Raw genomic sequence first — 21,828 nt, forward strand, 5'->3', positions numbered from 1 at the left:
GTTCCTTCCATTTCAATATAATTGAAGCAGCAGTGCAGGCTGTATGCCCCACCCTCCCGAAGGCTCTCCAGTTTTCTCCATACCCTCTGCCCTGGGGTCCACCAGGCTGTGGGCACTGCAGAGCCTTCCTGCCTCAGAATTTCTAGGCCTTTTCTGCTTCATGCCTGGCCTTTTGTCTCCCTTCTCTCCTATCAGCTAATCAAGACTTTTACTTCTTCACAGTGTCCCTTGTCTTATCAACACACATTCCCAACACTTTTTCCCACACTACAGCTAACACCAAGAATATACTATTACACACAGATAACTGCTTTAAATCCTCTTCTTTAAGAGAAAAAAAAAAAAAAAAGACACACACATTTGATACATTAGCAAAAATTCAGTAACAGTGAGAGTAAAAAATAGGTTCTACCACAAAGCCACAATCATCAAGATAGTATGGTACTGAAACAAAGAAAGAAATATAGATCAATGGAACAAAATAGGAAGCCCAGAGAAAAATCCACATACCTATGGAGACCTTATCTTCAACAAAGGAGGCAAGGATATACAATGGAAAAAAGACAACCTCTTTAACAAATTGTGCTGGGAAAACTGGTCAACCACTTGTAAAAGAATGAAACTAGAACACTTTCTAGCACCATACACAAAAATAAACTCAAAATGGATTAAAGATCTAAATGTAAGACCAGAAACTATAAAACTCCTAGAGGAGAACATAGGCAAAACACTCTCTGACATAAATCACAGCAGGATCCTCTATGACCCACCTCCCAGAATATTGGAAATAAAAGCAAAAATAAACAAATGGGACCTAATGAAACTTAAAAGCTTTTGCACAACAAAGGAAACTATAAGCAAGGTGAAAAGACAGCCTTCAGAATGGGAGAAAATAATAGGAATCAAAGCAACAGACAAAGAATTAATCTCAAAAATATACAAGCAGCTCCTGCAGCTCAATTCCAGAAAAATAAATGACCCACTCAAAAAATGGGCCAAAGAACTAAACAGACATTTCTCCAAAGAAGACATACAGATGGCTAACAAACACATGAAAAGATGCTCAACATCACTCATTATTAGAGAAATGCAAATCAAAACCACAATGAGGTACCATTACACGCCAGTCAGGATGGCTGCTATCCAAAAGTCTACAAGCAATAAATGCTGGAGAGGGTGTGGAGAAAAGGGAACCCTCTTACACTGTTGGTGGGAATGCAAACTAGTACAGCCGCTATGGAAAACAGTGTGGAGATTTCTTAAAAAACTGGAAATAGAACTGCCATATGACCCAGCAATCCCACTTCTGGGCATACACACTGAGGAAACCAGATCTGAAAGAGACACGTGCACCCCAATGTTCATCGCAGCACTGTTTATAATAGCCAGGACATGGAAGCAACCTAGATGCCCATCAGCAGATGAATGGATAAGGAAGCTGTGGTACATATACACCATGGAATATTACTCAGCTGTTAAAAAGAATTCATTTGAATCAGTTCTAATGAGATGGATGAAACTGGAGCCCATTATACAGAGTGAAGTAAGCCAGAAAGATAAACACCAATACAGTATACTAATGCATATATATGGAATTTTAAAAGATGGTAATGATAACCCTATATGCAAGACAGAAAAAGAGACACAGATGTATAGAACAGACTTTTGGACTCTGTGGGAGAAGGAGAGGGTGGGATGATCTGAGAGAATAGCATTGAAACATGCATATTATCAAGGGTGAAACATATCGCCAGCCCAGGTTGGATGCATGAGACAAGTGCTCGGGGCTGGTGCACTGGGATGACCCAGAGGGAAGGGATGGAGAGGCAGGTGGGAGGGGGGATCAAGATGGGGAACACATGTAAATCCATGGCTGATTCATGTCAATGTATGGCAAAAACCACTACAATATTGTAAAGTAATTAGCCTACAACTAATAAAAATAAATAGAAAAAAAAATGAGGAGTCACAAGTAAACACTGTTCTTGCTGACCAACTCCCAACGTTGTGATGGGATTAAAGTACTGCTGATTGGAACTAGTAAGCAACCAGCAGGTGATGCCCTACCTGCATGTAACAGGTGCATGGCCACCACTAGGTATATGCACATGAACATGTAATTAATATTTTCTTAATTAAAGGACACAACTCAAGACCAAAGAACTAATAGAATCTTGTGAGTTATCTTGGTGCTTTAACAGATTGCTCAAAGTTTATCAGTCCCTGAGAAATAAACATCAGTGCATTTAAGTGAATTTAGGAGATATGTCATCTTATGCAGCTTGCAAAGCCAAGCCTCCTGTCTCAGTACAATCAGGACCAATGTGAGTGTCTGCATATTTGCAGTAGCCCCAACCTGCTTTTCCCATCACATATCCCTCTGTCCAAACAGGAATCTTTTCTCACAGCCAGGTTGGTTTCCATCTTGTTCCTGAACACTCGCTGACACGCCTACCTTTATCCTCCCACCCTGCATCCACCCCAGTCCTTCATAGGTCTTTATCTGTAACTGAGTAGGACCCTATGGGGTCTTCCCAAGACAGGTCCCTTCCCCATATCCTCTGCTTTAACTCCTCTCTGAAGCACCTAGACGACAGTGTTTGAATCATATTTCCTGAGTTGTTTTACAGATGTGAAAACCCCCACCTAAAGGAAGATGTTAACTAGTTGATGACCATAAGCATATATCTCCCAGGTCCCCTGAAGCCTAAGGATTGATAATGTTAACCTCTGTGACACTGTCCTTTTACCTCACTATCAACCAATCAAGACAACTGTACATGAGCTGATCACATACCCTGTGACCCCTCTCTCTTACCTAGTCTTTAAAAATACTTTCCTGAAATCCTTTGGGGATTTTGGAGTTTCAGAGGCATGAGCCACCCATCTCCTTGCATGGCCCTACAATAAACCTTTCTCTGCTCCAAACTCTGACATTTCCTTATTGTTTGGCCTCACTGTACATCAGGCACATGAACTTGCTTTCATTTACAATTTTGGCAAGGCAGCCAAGAGTCTGTGCCCATTGTAGGTCAACTCCAGCCACAGAAAGTCCCTTCTCTGAGTCGCCAGAGGCTGCTGGAGCTCATTTGCTCCAGGGAACTGGGAGGCACTGTCCTTGAGAGGTACCAACTGCCTCATGGCACAAGACTGGAGCAAAGAAATGTCCAGAATGCAGTCCACATTCAGTGTTGCTTGGAAGGTAAGTCATTCCAGCTTGTGCAGGTTGGAAACTCTCTCTACTCCATTTGGGCTGCTTCCCTTACAGGAAATGAGCCACTCTGGGTCTGTTCCCTTTAGAGAGCTGGGCCAATCTGTTTAGAGGCCTCTACCTGGGTGTGGATGTAAAATTTTTACACCTCCTCAGAATTTCTGTCTGTGCAACCATATTGTATATGCTTTTGTGTGTATCATTTTGGCATGAGTCAAAGGCATTCTCTTTTGGGAGCCAGCTCACTCTGTGGCCTCCATCTGGAAATGGAGGTGGAATTTGGGGGCTATACCTGGCGTGATTCTTTGTATGTGGGACCATATGTTTGTTGTTTGTATGTGCATCAGTACTTGCACTGGTCAACTGAGATGTCTTTGGTGAGTAATGCAGCTCATGTGTGATGATGCATTGAGCTGGGCTTTGCCTATGGTGCAGCACTGGTTAGCATGTTCCCTTTTAGACTAGCCTTGGTCATTCATTCAGCTTTATTTCTGATGGGACGTTAGTTGAGGTTATCCCCATTTTGACTAAAGGGACGTGGTTTTGGAATCTCCCTTTTAGGGGCTAGGGAACTGTGATCCTGAGAGAACATTTTGAATTGTTGTTTGCTTGATATTTGATGACACCAGCCATTAAGTATGGATGATCAGAGCTCTGTTCCATCTTACAGTCCAACTGGGGTATATGTTGCAAAACTGGGAGATCTTCAGCTATGTTCATGTAAATGAAAGAAAACTGTATTTTTATTGTAGCGCTGTGTATTCTCAATACTCTCTAAGATCTGGAGAACAACGACCCCTAATGGCTCTGTTATTGTATCAAAATGGGCCTTTTGCAATTTGGCTTATATTGGAGGATGTGTATGTGGGTGCCTGTGTTGTCTTCCTGCCTGAGTCCAAATCCTGTTCCCTCTTTCTGGTTTTGCTTAAAGTGAGCCATGTGAATGTGAGCAAATGATATACATTACTGTCTATAACTATTATCTGTTTTTTAAAACTTAAGTGGATACTTGAGAACTGGAGAAAAAAATTTCCTGAAAATAGCCAAGATGATTGAGTTTTGCATAATGAGTTAGAAGAGAAAATTGCATTTCTCTTTTTGTGCCTTTTAGATATAAATGATCTCTACAGATATTTGGTAATGTAAAATTTTAGAGTTGTGCTAAATCAAGTTAAATGATGGAAGTTTATGCAGTTGTTTCAACATGGGATAATTTAAGAACAAAATAACATAGATACAGAAATGATGAAAAGTTTGTAGAAAGGCAACACTGAAAAAAGAACTTTGGGCATGGTACAGATGGGCTAAGTTCATACTGAATTTAATTAATTAAATGACTTTTATTATTAAAAGCAAACTGGTACAAGACTAGATTTGGTTTTCTCTTTCTGTTAGAAGGACAAAGTTCTCCTGTAATGATGACTTTGTTGACTGTGTGAGCTTCTACGCCTTTAAGTGATCTGTATTTGCATTTGAGATGTGTTCTCACTTTTGTTAAGGAATAAGTAATATTTCACAGTGATCTATGACCTTATTTGACCAAGTGTTTTGGAGAAAACTTTCCTAATATACAATTTTCATTAAAGTCCTTTTGACTTCCAGACAGCTTTAAAATGCTTTAGAGAGCCTCTGATGCATCTAAGAAAAATATTTAACTAGTATTATTTGGTATGTAAAATTACTGGAGAGCATTATCACACGAGTGATAAAACTACTTAGAGTATACTTTACGAATGAATGTTACTAACCTAGACATGGTAAAAACTAGATAAAGTTTCTGAAATTTGGATATGTATTGGTATAATTGCATCAGTCATAATTCTAGTTGTTATTTTAAAATACTGTATGTCCCAACAACTTGGTTAAACTTCCTTGTCAAAAAACACTATAATCAGATCTCTAACATTGCTTTTTTAAGTCCTTAATCATCTGCAGACAGTTTAAGCTGAGGCTTTCCAAATTGCTTCATCTTTAAGAAGAGTCACAGGAAGGACTTCTGACAAGAACAGGTTTCTGATAACTTTTATATCATGCTGTTGAACCAGGTAAGATATTTAAAATTTAATGGAATTTCTGATTTCATGAAAATGCTAGTAAAAATTATTAATTCTATAAGATTGAGTAAACTAATGAATGGGCTTCCCAAGTGGGACAGTGATAAAGAACTCGCCTGTCAAGGCAGGAGACATGGGTTCAATCCCTGGATCGGGAAGATCTCCTGGAATAGAAAATGGGACCCACTCCAGTATTCTTCCCTGGAAAATTTGATGGACAGAGGAATCTGACGGGCTACCGTCCATGGGGTTGCAAAAGTGTCGGACTTCATTGAATATATACATTCACACAAACTGATAAATATGGGTTATAATTTTGAAGTTTTGTCTGAAATATTACAAGTCTTTAATCTGTGTTTCTACAGATACAAGGAAATGTTGGGTAGTTTGAGAATGGAGTCCAAAATGGCAATTAAAAAGCGGCAACTAAAAGGCAAACAAAGGGATAAAAAAGCCTGAGTAAAACAGAACAAAGGAAAACTCTGCAGCCCGGAGTAGAAACCTTCGGTGGGAAATGCTCCCTTCCCTGATTGGTCTCAGGTACAAGCCCTGATTGACGCTGCTGTTGTTCTTCAGTCACTCAGTCCTTTCCAACTCATTGCAACCCCATGGACTGCAGCACACCAGGCTTCCCTGTCCTTCATCTCTCAGAGCTTGCTCAAACTCATGTCCATTTAAAGGGTGATGCCATCCAACCATCTCATCCTCTGCCATCCCGTTCTCCTCCTGCCCTCTATCTTTTCCAGCATCAGGGTCATTTCCAATGAGTCGGCTTCTTCACATCAGGTGACCAAAGTATTGGAGCTTCAGCTTCAATATCAGTCTTTCCAGTGAATATTCAGGATTGAGTCCCTTTAGGATTGACTGGTTTGATCTCCTTGCAGTCCAAGGGACTCTCAAGATCTTATCCAGCACCGCAGTTCAAAAGCATCAATTCTTCGGTGCTCAGCTTTCTTTACGGTCCAAATCTCACATCCATATGTGATTACTGGGAAAACCATAGCTTTGACTATATGGACCTTTGTTGGCAAAGTAATGTCTCTGCTTTTTCATATGCTGTCTAGGTTTGTCATAGCTTTTCTTCCAAGGAGCAAGCATCTTTCAATTAAATGGCTGCAGTCACCATTGGCAGTGAACTTGGAGCCCAAGAAAATAAAGCCTGTCACTGTTTCCATTGTTTCCCCATTTATTTGCCATGAAGTGATGGGACCAGATGCCATGATTTTCGTGTTTTAAATGTTGAGTTTTAAGCCAGCTTTTTCACTCCCTCTTTCACCTTCGTCAAGAGGCTCTTTAGTTCTTCTTTGCTTCCTGCCATTAGAGTAGTGGCATCTGTATATCTGAGGTCATTTTGACGCTTTCCCTGGCAACCTTGTGATATTGCTAGCGATATCTTTAAGATGGCAGAATAGAAGGAAACACGCTCATTTTCTATGAGAACACCAAAATCACAACTAGCTGTTTGACATGGGGCAGAAGAAATCAGGCTCCGGGGACCGCTTAGGAGAGGGAACAAAGGACATTAAAAGACAGGGTAGGACCACTCTTACAGAGGTCGGTCTGCTCTCACGCCTCAGGAGTGTATTTCATGTCGCTTGTTTAATAAATCCTGCCTGCATGAGCTTTCCTGATCTGTCATTTTAATTTTCTACTATAACAAGACAGGAATGGAGGGAAAAGAACCACACCTGACATTTGGTGCCGTGCCTCAGATGTAAGGTAAACTGCAGGTCTCACCCAAACTTCTGGCTGGAGACTTCTGACTTTTCTCCCTTTCTCTCACTCTGCCTAAACTACAACCCCTAGTAAGCCTTATGCACTAGAAGTGTGTTTTTCTCAACACAGCAAGCAATGTGCTGGGAGTTGGAACTTGGCGCCTGCTGCTACCTGCAACAAATTTGCACCACTGAATGACAAACTTGTTTTCCTGGGATAAAAAAAAAATTTACCTCCCCCGGGCCCTGCTGCCTCCCGGAATCTTTCTCCCTGAGCAGCTTGCCAGTGCTCGTACCACCTCACCAGCCAGCGTGCTCTGCGCTTTATGTTTTCCTGGGATTTTCTTACCCACTCTACTTGGGAAGAACAATCTCCCACCTTACTCTGTGTTCAAAAATCCTCTGTTAAAATACTAGAACTTTCTCCTATAATCCAAAGCCTGAAAAATCAGAAAACTCTCCTAACATCATACAGACTTCCCATCTAACTTCTCCTGTCTCTCAGAGGGAGGGAGAGCCCAGATTCCCTCACTCCTTCCCCTACGCGGTTTCTTTACCCTGTCAGGTTCTTCTGACCAAACAAAAAAATTATAAAGTCTCTATCTGGATATATATGTATGTCTCAGTGTGTATTTTTGTCTTTGGATAATATTACTGAGGCTAATTTATAAAGGAGCTCTAATTTAGTTGGCCTAAAGAAAAGTAAGTGCTTACAAACCAAAGAATTCTAAATTCAAAAAAATTAAACTCAATGAATTTCAGGTTCATGTGAACTGGGAAATATTCAATATTAATGTCTGCCTGCTGATCTAATTAACAGACATGTCTTGAGTCATCAACATTGTGTAATACTTTTATTGTGCATAGGTTTATATCTGTTGCAAATTGTCAGCAAGGAAAGTGACAATGTAAAATGTAAAGAAGCTTTTAAGAAAAGAAAATGCAAGTGAGGTAAGAGCTTTAACTGATTTATATTTACCAATCTACAGAGTACTGTACTGATATAAAGGATACTTCATAGTGGCTTAAGAAAAGTAGGGTGCATGGTACAAGTTTTCTTAAAATGTTAAATCACCTTTGATAATGGATATTAAGTTTATTACCCTTTTAAATGATCTGTTCTATGTTTACCTTTGAAATCTTTTGCTACTATTGCTAAGTGAATAACTTGTTTCACAGTGACCTGCATGATCCTATCTCACTGAATTTTATAAACCCTTTAGAAATTTTGGGGAAAACTTTCTTAAATTCTAATGAAGTTGTTTTGATGTCTAGCTAACTCTGAGGTGTTTCTGAGGGCCCCTGAGGCATCCCAAAGAAGGATATTAAACTAATTAGGTTCATTGACCATGTTAAAGGTACATGCGAAGTACTGTCAAATAAGTAACAAATCTTTTTAGGTTATATTATATGGTAGATGTCACTAACACAGATAGTCTAAAAATTATATGAAATTCATAAATATCTGATATGTCCTGGCAAAAATATTGTCAGTTATAATTCTAATTGTCATATTAAAGTGTTACATGCCACAGCAATGACCAGGTTGCTTTGTCAACTGCAATGTAGTCAGATTCTAAATGTGTCTTCTATGGTTTCCCTCTGATGCCTTTGCAAAAATACTGCTTCTTCTTCAAGGTTTATGACAAAAATTTACTAAGATTAGCCAGATAAGCAAATTTTGTAATTAATAGTAACCTGGTGCCAGACTGAATTTTTTTTTCTCTCTCTCTGTTAAGAAAACGAAGTTACCCAGGAATGCAGTATTTAATAACAGACAATGTGAATTTCTTTGCCATTAACTGATTTATATTTGTTTTTAAAACCTTTTCTTACTCTGGTAAAGTAAATAAGCCTGAGCTTTATCCACATGTACCATAATCTTTATTCTGCTTTACAAAAATTAAGCCCTCGTTGTCAGACACTTGCTATCCTGATGTCCTTAAAACATGGCAACAGCTCTCTACGCCAGCCCTTCAAGATGCCGAAGGGAAAGAAGGCCAAGGGGAAGAAGGTAGCCCCGGCCCCGGCCTTGGTGAAGAAGCAGGAGGCCAAGAAGGTGGTCAACCCCCTGTTCGAGAAGAGGCCCAAGAATTTTGGTATTGGACAGGACATCCAACCCAAGAGGGACCTCACCCGCTTTGTCAAATGGCCCCGCTACATCCGGCTGCAGCGGCAAAGGGCTATTCTCTATAAGCGGCTGAAGGTGCCTCCTGCAATTAACCAATTCACCCAGGCCTTGGACCGACAAACAGCTACTCAACTGCTTAAGCTGGCCCACAAGTACAGACCAGAGACAAAGCAGGAGAAGAAGCAGAGGCTGCTGGCCCGCGCTGAGAAGAAAGCCGCCGGCAAAGGCGACGTCCCCACCAAGAGGCCACCTGTCCTTAGAGCAGGGGTCAACACTGTCACCACCCTGGTGGAGAACAAGAAGGCTCAGCTGGTGGTGATCGCTCACGATGTGGATCCCATCGAGCTCGTGGTCTTCCTGCCTGCCCTGTGCCGCAAGATGGGGGTTCCCTACTGCATCATCAAGGGCAAGGCCCGGCTGGGGCGCCTGGTCCACAGGAAGACATGCACCACCGTGGCCTTCACACAAGTCAACTCGGAGGACAAGAGTGCTCTGGCTAAGCTGGTGGAAGCCATCAGAACCAATTACAACGACAGATACGATGAGATCCGTCGTCACTGGGGAGGCAATGTCCTGGGGCCGAAGTCAGTGGCTCGCATCGCCAAGCTGGAAAAGGCTAAGGCCAAAAAACTGGCCACCAAGCTGGGCTCAGTGTACACTATTGAGTTTTCTGTACTGTACATAAAAGTAATAAAAAGGCTGCTTCAGCTGGTATCAAGCAAAAAAAAAAAAAAAAAAACATGGCAACAGTCTACTCCTAAATTGCAGAAATCAAAATGGGTAAACTAACTGTAAATCAAATAGGGTTGTGGGAAACATAAGATGGTCACTTGGCTTTCCCCAGCCCCATGACAAAACTCATTTTTATTTGATGAGATAAAGCCTTCCCTGGCTGCCGAGTTAATATGTCCTCATGAAGGAAAATTTTCTTTATGTTTCACTAAATATTAAATTCTAGTTTTGTTAATTAAGGTCTATGTTTGCAAAGGCTCACTTCCCAGGTCTTCCTTTGCTGTTTTGTTATATTACTAAAAACTTTAATTGAGTTATTAAGAGATATTCTAAAGTTTGTTTCTAAAGCTTATCTCAGTAATCTGTCTTTGGAGGGAGATCAGATGCCCTGTGGCCTACAACCAGAGAATTATAACTTCTGGAGAAGACATAATGCAAAGGACTATCACCAACCTGGACAGAAGTACCTTTATCAGGTATTAACTAGCTCATGTACAGTGAAACTAAAAGAAAATTAACTCTAGGGTTAACGTCCACACACAAAGGGTCCCTGCACTGGGGTGGCCTATAGAGAGAACTGTTGACCTCAAAATCACCTTAAAACAATGCTCAAACAGAGGGAAAAACTACACTCAAACAAGAATAAAAGGATGACATCAGAAGCAGGACAACTCACTCAAGATCCTTAACCTGATTCGTTTGATTCTTGGTTTTTATAAGAATTTTATGATTCTTATGTTTTCTTTGATTTCTTTATGTTTCATTAATTTATAATGATCCTTGATTTCTTAGATCTTTGCATTTAAATCAAATATTTTTCTATCATAGACACAATCCTATGCCAATTTTAAAAATCAACCCAATTGCTGGGTTTGTGGCCAATTATCTATGTCTAGCCCTTCTGGGTTAGGTTTCCCTGGTAGCTCAGATGGTAAAGTGTCTGCCTACAATGCGGGAGACCCGGGTTCAATCCCTGGGTCGGGAAGATCCGCTGGAGAAGGATATGGCAACCCGCTCCAGTACTCTTGCCTGGAAAATCCCATGGATGGAGGAGCATTGTAGGCTACAGTCCATGGGGTCACAAAGAGTCGGACACGACTGAGTCACTTCACTTTCTTTCACTTTCTGGGTTACCTTGATGGATTTCTCCATTCCAAGGCTCTAACTGGTTGACTCTTAGAAAATTTTTCTTAAAAAAAATTAAAAACAGTGGGTTACATCCTTCAGGACAATACACAATTAGATTTGTGAAAAAAAAAAAAAGATTTGCGGCTATTCCAGCAGGTTTCCAGTCTCGGGGCATAAGCTTAGATTGCTCTACATCATGGTATTTATTTCCAACTGAGGTGGAAAAACTGGCGACAAGTCTGACCAGTTCATCCATTCCATGTGACACTCTTCTATTGGAAGTCCTGGGGACACCCAATTCCAGTAAAGGGGATCCCAAGAAGTCTCTCGAGCTTCCTTGGCATCCATGTCCGGACCAAGGGATGCTTGGCTCTCAGATCACAACCCCTTAATCCTACTTAGCACTAGCCATGCTGGAGACCTTGGGAATGCCTAACTCCACTCCTGGGATCCCAGGAGGTTGACCTGCCTCAACCTGCCCAGGGATCTGCATCTTGACACAAGGAGGGTCAGCTCTCAGCTTGCCCCAGTGCTGGGAAGGATAAGTGTCAGCCCAGGAAAGTCCATTCATGGGATCCTATTAGCTTTTCCTGTCATTACTTTCAGATGAGGGAGGAAAAATAAAAATTCCACTTCCCCACAGATGCCCTTGAGATATATCCTTGATAACTGGAAGCTGTTTGACCCTCAGACTCTAAACCTAAGACGTTTGAGATTCTTTTGTAAAACTGCATAGCCTCAGAGCACAGTCCCAAGATGGCAGAGTAGGACCAGGAGACCACTTTCTCCCCAACAAATTCATCAAAAGATCATTTGAATGCTGAGCAACTTCCACAGAACAACTTCTGAACACTGGCAGAGGACACCAGGCATCCAGAAAGGCAGCCCATTCTCTATGAAAGGAGTCTTGAGGCTACTGTATAAATAAGACTGAAAACCAGAGTCAGGAGGCTTAAATCCAAAACCTGAGAATATCAGAGAACTCGTGATTCCAGGAAATATTAATAGACAAGAGCTTATCCAAGCCTCCATACCTACACTGAAACCAAGCTCCACCCAAGAGTCAACTAGTTCCAGAGCAAGACATACCACTGTAATTATCCAGCAAAGCAGGAACACAACCCTGAGCATTAAAAGACAGGATGCCCAAAGCTATACCAAACCCATCAGTTCAGTTCAGTCGCTCAGTCGTGTCCGACTCTTTGCGACCCCATGAATCGCAGCACGCCAGGCCTCCCTGTCCATCACAAACTCCCGGATTTCAGCCAAACTCATGTGCATCGAGATGGTGACGCCATCTAGCCATCTCATCCTCTGTCATCCCCTTCTCCTCTTGCCCCCAATCACTCCAAACATCAGAGCCTTTTCCAATGAGTTGACTCTTCGCATGAGGTGGCCAAAGTATTGAAGTTTCAGTCTCAGCATCAGTCTTTCCAATGAACATCCATGACTGATCTCCTTTAGGATGCACTGGTTGGATCTCCTTGCAGTCCAAGGGACTCTCAAGAGTCTTCTCCAACACCACACTTCAAAAGCATCAACTCTTCAGTGCTCAGTTGTCTTCACAGTCCAACTCTCACATCCATATATGACCACTGGAAAAACCATTGCCTTGACTAGACGGACTTTGCTGGCAAAGTAATAGCTCTGTTTTTAATATGCTGTCTAGGTTGGTCATAACTTTCCTTCCAAGGAGTAAGTGTCTTTTAATTTCATGGCTGCAATCACCATCTACAGTGATCTTGGAGCCCCCCCCCCCCCCGAAAAAAAGTCTGTCACTATTTCCACTGTCTCCCCATCGATTTCCCATGAAGTGATGGGACCAGATGCCATGATCTTAGTTTTCTGAATGTTGAGCTTTAAGCCAACTTTTTCACTCTCCTCTTTCACTTTCATCAAGAGGCTTTTTAGTTCCTCTTCACTTTCTGCCATAAGGGTGGTATCATCTGCATATCTCAGTTGATTGATATTTCTCCTGGCAATCTTGATTCCAGCTTGTTCTTCTTCCAGCCCAGCGTTTCTCATGATGTACTCTGCATATAAGTTAAATAAGCAGGGTGACAATATACAGCCTTGAAGTACTCCTTTTCCTATTTCAAACCAGTCTGCTGTTCCATGTCCAGTTCTAACTTTTGCTTCCTGACCTGCATACAGGTTTCTCAAGAGGCAGGTCAGGTGGTCTGGTATTCCCATCTCTTTCAGAATTTTCCACAGTTTATTGTGATCCACACAGTCAAAGGCTTTGGCATAGTCAATAAAGCACAAATAGATGCTTTTCTGTAACTCGCTTGCTTTTTCGATGATCCACCAGATGTTGGCAATTTGATCTCTGGTTCCTCTGCCTTTTCTAAAACCAGCTTGAACATCTGGAGGTTCACGGTTCACGTATTGCTGAAGCCTGGATTGGAGAATGTTGAGCATTACTTCGCTAGCGTGTGAGATGAGTGCAATTGTGCAGTAGTTTGAGTATTCTTTGGCATTGCCTTTCTTTGGGATTGGAATGAAAACTAACCTTTTCCAGTCCTGTGGCCACTGCTGAGTTTTCGAAATGTGCTGGCATATTGAGTGCAGCACTTTCACAGCATCATCTTTCAGGATTTGAAATAGCTCAACTGGAATTCCACTATCTTCACTAGCTTTGTTTGTAGTGATACTTCCTAAGGCCCACTTGACTTCACATTCCAGGATGTCTGGCTATAAGTGAGTGATCACACCATCGTGATTATCTGGGTCATGAAGATCTTTTTTGTAGAGTTCTTCTGTGTATTCTTGCCACGTCTTCTTAATATCTTCTGCTTCTGTTAGGTCCATACCATTTCTGTCCTTTATCGAACCCATCTTTGCATGAAATGTTCCCTTGGTATCTCTGATTTTCTTGAAGAGATCTCCAGTCTTTCCCATTCTGTTGTTTTCCTCTATTTCTTTGCATTGATTGCTGAGGAAGGCTTTCTAATCTCTTCTTGCCATTCTTTGGAATTCCACTTTCAAATGGGAATATCTTTCCTTTACTCCTTTGCTTTTCACTTCTATTCTTTTCACAGCTATTTGTAAGGCCTCCTCAGACAGCCATTTTGCTTTTTTGCATTTCTTTTCCATGGGGATGGTCTTGATCGCTGTCTCCAGTACAATGTCATGAACCTCCATCCATAGTTCATCAGGCACTCTGTCTATCAGATCTAGTCCCTTAAATCTATTTCTCACTTCCACTGTATAGTTGTAAGGGATTTGATTGAGGTCATACCTGAATGGTCTAGTGGTTATCCCTACTTTCTTCAGTTTAAGTCTGAATTTGGCAATAAGGAAGGAGTTCATGATCTGAGCCACAGTCAACTCCCAGTCTTGTTTTTGCTGACTGTATAGAGCTTCTCCATCTTTGGCTGCAAAGAATATAATCAATCTGATTTTGGTGTTGACGATCTGGTGATGTCCATGTGTAGAGTCTTCTCGTGTTGTTGGAAGAGGGTGTTTGCTATGATCAGTGCATTCTCTTGGCAAAACTCTATTAGCCTTTGCCCTGCTTCATACCGTACTCCAAGGCCAAATTTGCCGGTTACTCCAGGTGTTTCTTGACTTCCTACTTTTGCATTTCAGTCCCCTATAATGAAAAGGACATCTTTTTTGGGTGTTAGTTCTAAAAGGTCTTGTAGGTCTTCATAGAACCATTCAACTTCGGCTTCTTCAGCGTTACTGGTTGGGGCATAGGCTTGGATTACCGTGATATTGAATGGTTTGCCTTGGAAACGAACAGAGATCATTCTGTCGTTTTTGAGATTGCATCTAAGTACTGCATTTCGGACTCTTTTGTTGATTATGATGACTACTCCATTTCTTCTAAGGGATTCCTGCCCACAGTAGTAGATATAATGGTCATCTGAGTTAAATTCACCCATTCTGGAAGTAAACTGAGAACTTCCACATGTTCAAGCTGGTTTTAGAAAAGGCAGAGGAACCAGAGTTCAAATTGCCAATATCCGCTGGATATTTGAAAAAGCAAGAGAGCTCCAGAAAAACATCTATTTCTGCTTTATTGACTATGCCAAAGCCTTCGACTGTGTGGATCACAATAAACTGTGGAAAATTCTGAAGGAGATGGGAATACCAGACAACCTGACCTGCCTCTTGAGAAACCTGTATACAGGTCAGGAAGCAACAGTTAGAAATGGATATGGAACAACACACTGCTTCCAAATAGGAAAAAGAGTACATCATGCTGTATATTGTCACCCTGCTTATTTAACTTATATGCAGAGTACATCATGAGAAACGCTGGGCTGGAAGAAGAACAAGCTGGAATCAAGATTGCCAGGAGAAATATCAATCACCTCAGATATGCAGATGACACCACCCTTATGGCAGAAAGTGAAGAGGAACTAAAAAGCCTGTTGATGAAAGTGAAAGAGGAGAGTGAAAAAGTTGCCTTAAATCTCAACATTCAGAAAACTAAAATCATGGCATCTGGTCCCATCACCTCATGGGAAATCGATGGGGAGACAGTGGAAACAGTGTCAGACTTTATTTTGGGGGGCTGCAAAATCACTGCAGGTGGTGACTGCAACCATGAAATTAAAAGACGCTTACTCTTTGGAAGGAAAGTTATGACCAACCTAGATAGCATATTAAAAAGCAGAGACATTACTTTGTCAACAAAGGTCCGTCTGGTCAAGGCTATGGTTTTTCCAGTGGTCATGTATGGATGTGAGAGTTGGATTGTGAAGAAAGCCGAGTGCCGAAAAATTGATGCTTTTGAAGTGTGGTGTTGGAGAAGACTCTTGAGAGTCCCTTGGACTGCAAGGAGATCCAACCAGTCCATCCTAAAGGAGATCAGTCCTGGGTGTTCATTGGAAGGACTGGTGTTGAAGCTGAAACTCCAATACTTTGGCCACCTCATGCGAAGAGTTGACTCGTTGGAAAAAACCCTGATGCTGGGAGGGATTGGGGGCAGGAGGAGAAGGGGACGACAGAGGATGAGATGACTGGATGGCATCACCGACTCAATGGGCATGAGTTTGAGCAAACTTCAGAAGTTTGTGATGGACAAGTAGGCCTGGCGTGCTGCGATTCATGGGGCCGCAAAGTGTCGGACACGACTGAGCGACTCAACTGAACTGAATTGTGATAGGATTAGAGATTGAAACCAAGTTCCCCTAAAACCTAGTTCCTCTGTTGAGTTTATGATTAAACTCTTTATCCAAAAATAGTTCCTTTTTCTTGTCCAACACCTGTTTTCCTCAAGATTGAGGAGTATTGAAGAGAAAAGGGGTATTGTAATCAAGCAGGATCCATGGGGCCTTCCTGGGGCAAGCCCTTCCTCCATATCCTCCTTTTTAGCTCCTCTCTAAAGTACCTAGATAACAGTATCTGATGTACATTCCTGAGTTGTTTTACAAATTTGAACCCCACCCCACCCCCCAACCAAAGGAAGATATTAACTACTTGATACTATGAGCATATAGCCTCCAGGCCTCCTGAAGCTTAAAGATTGATAATGTTAATCCGTGATACCATCAATCAATCACAGAACTGTGCATGAGCTGATTATATACCCTGCAAGCCCCTTCCCTTACCTGATCTTTAAAATTGCTTTGCTGAAACTCTGCGAAATTTAGGGTTTGAGGGGCACAAGTCACCTGTCTCTTTGCATGGCCCTGCAATAAACCTTTTTCTGCTTCAAACTTCAGTATTTTAGTACTGTTTGACCTCACTATGTGTCAGGTACATAAACTTGCTTTCAGTAATATGCCCTTTTTGTTTCAACAAACTTTTTTTTTTTTTAGCACAGTTATATAGTCACAGCAACACTGAGCAGTACAGAGAGTTCCCATATATCTATCAAAAAAAAGTTGCCTGCCATATCAGTAAACAAAAGATATTGCAGTCCTCAAGTCACTACATTATAGTTGTCCCAACAGTGTGCCCTGAGGGAACTCAGGATAGGAACAAAACACCCCCCATCTAGCAGTCAGCTGCCACAACCACCCCTGATGGCACACCCTGAGAAGACTTAAGAAGAGAAAGTATAGGATATAAGCCCCAGATTGTTGAGGTGCATATCACAGAAATGATTTCAATGGGCCCACACTTGCATCTTATATCTTCCCAGACACAGAAAAGTGCTAAGTTCCTTAACTTTGGGTATCTGATTTTCTTTAATTAACTGTAATCTTTTGGTGTTCCAACAACCTGGAGTTTTTGAAAGGTCAGGCATGTTGAGGCATGCCCCGGAAAAGTGCCGCAGGCAAGTTCCGGAGGCTGGCTAAACTTCCAGGGGCCAGCCCCCTGCAGCCTGGTCCAATCGGGTGCCGACATGGAGCCCTTGGACACCAACCGCCGCTGTAGCCCGCGCTTTCTTCCTTATATGGGAAGACCTGGCTTGGACGCCAGGCCCTGACTATAAAACCCCTCCCCACCCCTCATACCTCGCAGACTCCCTTCATCTCCTCACTCACCCGCCCCCGGGAGTTCTGCCCGAGGGCGACGCTTAATAAAGGCCTTTACCACCGGTCCTTAGAGGCGGCTTTTTTCCTCCCGCGGCATTTTTTCCTAACAGTTTTCTTTTGCAGATACTCCTATATAACCTGGTGCCTCCCTTACCTCTTCAGAGATGTCTCTCAGAGCTATCTGAGAGGCCACATGGACTTTAAGTCCTCAGTTTTGTCTACCTAACTAAAACGTAATCCTTAACTTTTAGATTGTGTGTTTTTACTTTCAGTTGACATACTCTTTCCCCACAAATATGCACAACCTCCCCCATTATCAACAACGCCCATCAGATAGGTATACTTGTTATAAACAATGAACCTACACTGATCTGTCATTATCACCCAAAGTTCACAGCTTACATTAGAGTTCACTCTTGGTGTTGCACATTCTATAGGTTTGAACAAGTGTATAAGGACTTTTTTCCATCATTATTGTATAATACAAAGTAGTTTCACTGCAACAGAGAATCAGAACCATAACAGTACCCTTGGTCTCCTACCTTGCTCTAAAAGAGAAATGGACATTGAGGGCTAAGAAAGACCTGAGAAGTGGTTCCAAAATTTTAGCATCTGAATCACTCATGAAACAAGTTTAAAAATTCAGATTTCAGGATGACACTTCTTTCTTCAACCCAACCTCAACATAACCACAAGAGATTATAATCCTATGAGTAAGAAATGGGATTCATAATTTTACATGTTTAATCCATTTGGGAAATAAACCATGGCAATTTACAGAAGAAAATGTTATCTTACAATTGTTAAGAAATAAAAGGAAGGTGGCATAACTATCTTTCAGTATTTACCATTTACAAATGGCAACCTGCTCAACTATTCTTGCCTGGAGAATCCCATGGACAGAGGAGCCTGGTGGGCTACAGTCCATAGCGTCACAAAGAGTCAGACCCGACTGACTGACTAACACTTACTTACTTACTTACCTGCCAGACACTATTTTAAATGTTTCACCAGTGTGTCTGGTTCATTTAACGCTTCCCTGGTGGCTCAGACGGTAAAGCGTCTGCCTACAATGTGGGAGACCTGGGTTCAGTCCCTGGGTCGGGAAGATCTCCTGGAGAAGGAAATGGCAACCCATTCCAGTATACCCACTCCAGTATTCTTGCCTGGAAAATCCCATGGACGGATAAGCCTGGTAGGCTACAGTCCATGGGGTCACAAAGAGTCAGACACGACTGAGTGACTTCACTTTCACTTTCACCATCTGATGAGGTGGGTATGATGATCAGGTAAGCAGCAGAGGTCAGATCTGTACTCGGGGAATCTGGCTTCAGATGGGGTGCCATTCCACTGTACTACCCAACCAGGATGAGGGCGCAGTGTTGTATAAATGAGCCTCTGGCCATGGTGCTGGGAAAAACAACATGGGCATTGGCCTGCTATCTTGCATTCACTCCCATGGCCCTAGTAATCCAATAGCTCACTCAGAGGGACATGCCTTTCAGCAGGCAGGACCCCAATCTTGGCTCTGATAACCCTCCAAAGACAGGATAGTTAAAAGATCTGCCTCAACTCATCATAAGTGCAACTGTGTAAGAAAGGATAGAAGATAAGGATCAGAAAGCAGATTCAGAAGAATCCTTGAAGGATAGGGCTAAAGAATTACTCTTGAGAGCAGGAGGTGGGAGAGGTTTTTAAGCAAGTGATGGCATGGGTTTGTTTTAAGGGAAAGACTGGTAGCAGAAATACACATTGGGAATAAGAGAAGCCAAAAGTGTTAGGTGAGGACTGAAGAGGGATGGGGGGAGTTGGGGGGGTGGCGGGGAACACAAACTCCAGAAGCTTCCTTCCCTGTGGGCCCCACACATCCACACTCAGGAAACAGTTACTGAATGAATGAGTGACTCCAAGGGCATGTCCAAAGTTGGATCAATAGGATTTGATGTCAGCAGATGAAGGTGAAGAAGTCAAGGAGCACTGATAGCTGGATGCCTTCAGGACTGAATGGATAAGGATGCCAACAACCCCCCTAGCAATCAAAAGTCACCCGTAATAAAGTAGGAAAACATGCTCCAGATGCATGCCTATATAAAGAGCATATTCAGTCACTAAAATGACTTTTAAATGTCTGCTAGATCGAGTTAGCATGTTCACTTAATATTCGCTCAACCTGCAGGAGTTAAAGCCAGGTAAATAGGAGCCTGATGGCTGCTAGCCTCAGTGTGTGCTGAAGATGTAAGTAGAGTTGCAGTTAGGGCACAGAGACTTCCCAGCTATGAGGCTCCTAAAAAGCTGCCCACAATTTCTGGACATATATTTCCTTATTTGTAAAGTAAGTATTCATATGATGCTTGCCTCATAGGAATGTTTGAGGATTAAATAAGACATATGTAAAAATGGTAACAGAAATTCTGAGCCCTCATGAGGCATTCAATAGGTGTGATTATCAGTAATGTCATCTCTAGATATATACCTAATATAAGAGATTTTTAAAAGCATTCATCTTTGTGTGTGTGTTAGTTGCTCAGGTGTGTCCAACTCTTTGAACCCCATGGACTGTAGCCACCAGGCTTCTCTTTCCAAAGGATGCTCCAGGCAAGAATACTGGGGAGGGTTGTCATTTCCTACTCCAGGGGATCTTTCTCATCTGGGGATAGAACCTGGGTCTCCTGCATTGCAGGTGAATTCTTTACTGTCTGAGCCACCAGGGAAGCCCTATTAATCTTTATAGGGATCTAAAAGTTACCTTCCTGTCTTCAGGTATCCCTAACCCCAACAGCATGAGGCCTTAACCCTGGAATGGGTGAATACATTAAGATCATCCCCATCCTCCTAATTTTAAGCCAGCTAAGGCTTTCACTCACATGTAGCCACACAGAATTTGCAGGGCCAAAATAAGACCAGTGTCCAGTCATTCAGTAGCCTACACTTTTCCACTGTACTGCAGGCATCCATCTTCACCCATGGTGGACACAGAAACACAGAAAATGTCTACAGGGGCTTATCTTTCACAAAGAAGAAATCCATGGAGATATCTTCATGATAAGACAGGGTTCCCTGGCCCCATCAAAAAGTTGTAATAGGGAAGAACTCCATATTAGATCTGTTTCCTTTACTTTAATCTCTGTATTCTATTGCTTTTGCATAGAGTTAAGAACATTGCCTATAGCCTGAAATATAATGGACAGCCCATTCTCAAGGCTCTGATCTTTGAGGATATAGCACTTTTCCAGTCATACAGAGACTTTAAAATTGCAAAACAGAGAATAATATTTGTCTTGTTGGAGGTTCACAAGAAATTCATAGCCTATGGATATGGCCTATGGATAGCAGCAAGAACAAAGGATTATGACACCAAAAGTTTGCACCAACCAACCATGTCCCTCCCTCATCTTGCCTTTTAAAACACTTTGCTGAAACCCTTTGGGGACTTTGGGGTTTGAATAAGGCAGAAGCTAGCCATCTCCTTTCATGGCCCTGCAATAAACCTTGATCTGCTCCAAACTCTGACACTTAAATTCTTTTACCCTTACTTAAAGCACACAAATTTGTTTACAGTAACAAAGTCATAGGCAAGATTAGGATAAAGGTGATCCACACCACACAGAGAAGACAAAGTCTGGGAGACAGACAATGAGGTGTAAACAAAGCCTCAAATAGTCAGAAGACCAGAAGTGGGATGTCACACCTACAACACTAGCAAAGTCCAACAGCAAGAAGAAAGACTTTTCTTTCCTTTCAAGGATTCAGCCAATAAAAAGTTATGGACCACAATAACCCTCCCAACTTCCTTTCCCCTCTATAAAAGAGTTCTCCTTCCCTTACCCTTTGGGGACTTGCATGTGACTCACCATGGTTGCAGACACTAAATTGCAATTCTCTGCTTATCCCACATAAACCCACCTTTGCTGGAGAAATATCTGATAGTCTATGTGCTTTGGGTCAACAGAGAAAGGGAGTCAACACATTGGGGAACACCTGGAAGACTCTGAAGGACAAATTATCCACTTGAAACACCTGAATGGACACTAGTTGACACTTCTCAGGCTGACCAGATGCAGGACTATAAAGATCAAAAAAATCAAGAATAAACTACAGGAGATAAACTTATACTTGTTATACTATTTATTCCACTATAAGGAATTAGTTGTAAATTTTAATGCACCTATAGTCTGTTCTATATCTTGCTTGGAGCTGTAGTTATTGCATAAAATTGCCAAAACTCATCAAACTAAATGCTTAAGGGAAACAGAGAAAGAGCCCTGGCGAGCTCACCCAACCTCCATTTACAACATGTGGATTTCTGACTGCTAGTGAAAAACAACAAGATTAATACATATGGTATTCTGAAAATAATGTAAAGAATCTTAGTTTGAAATTAAACATTTGTATGTCAAGGCTGTATATTGTCACCCTGCTT

General features: G+C 41.9%; 2 protein-coding genes across 2 annotated transcripts in view; one reads left to right on the forward strand and one right to left on the reverse strand.

The window, feature by feature from the left end:
• The window catches only part of LOC122447588 (ATP-binding cassette sub-family C member 4-like), a 337,265-nt gene that overhangs the window by 301,142 nt on the left and 14,295 nt on the right, over positions 1–21,828 (reverse strand). The gene's annotated exons all lie outside the window — the stretch shown is intronic.
• Positions 8,944–9,900, forward strand: LOC122447660 (60S ribosomal protein L7a-like). Its single transcript, XM_043478378.1, has one exon. The coding sequence runs from the start codon at positions 8,962–8,964 to the stop codon at positions 9,898–9,900; it is 939 nt and encodes a 312-aa protein (XP_043334313.1). The 5' UTR covers positions 8,944–8,961.

Source organism: Cervus canadensis, chromosome 9 (genome assembly GCF_019320065.1).
Source record: "Cervus canadensis isolate Bull #8, Minnesota chromosome 9, ASM1932006v1, whole genome shotgun sequence".
NCBI lineage: Eukaryota > Metazoa > Chordata > Mammalia > Artiodactyla > Cervidae > Cervus > Cervus canadensis.

What these genes read in the sequence shown, in the direction of transcription:
- LOC122447660 (XM_043478378.1), top strand. Translation starts at nt 8,962, where the DNA reads ATGCCGAAGGGAAAGAAGGCCAAGGGGAAGAAGGTAGCCCCGGCCCCG.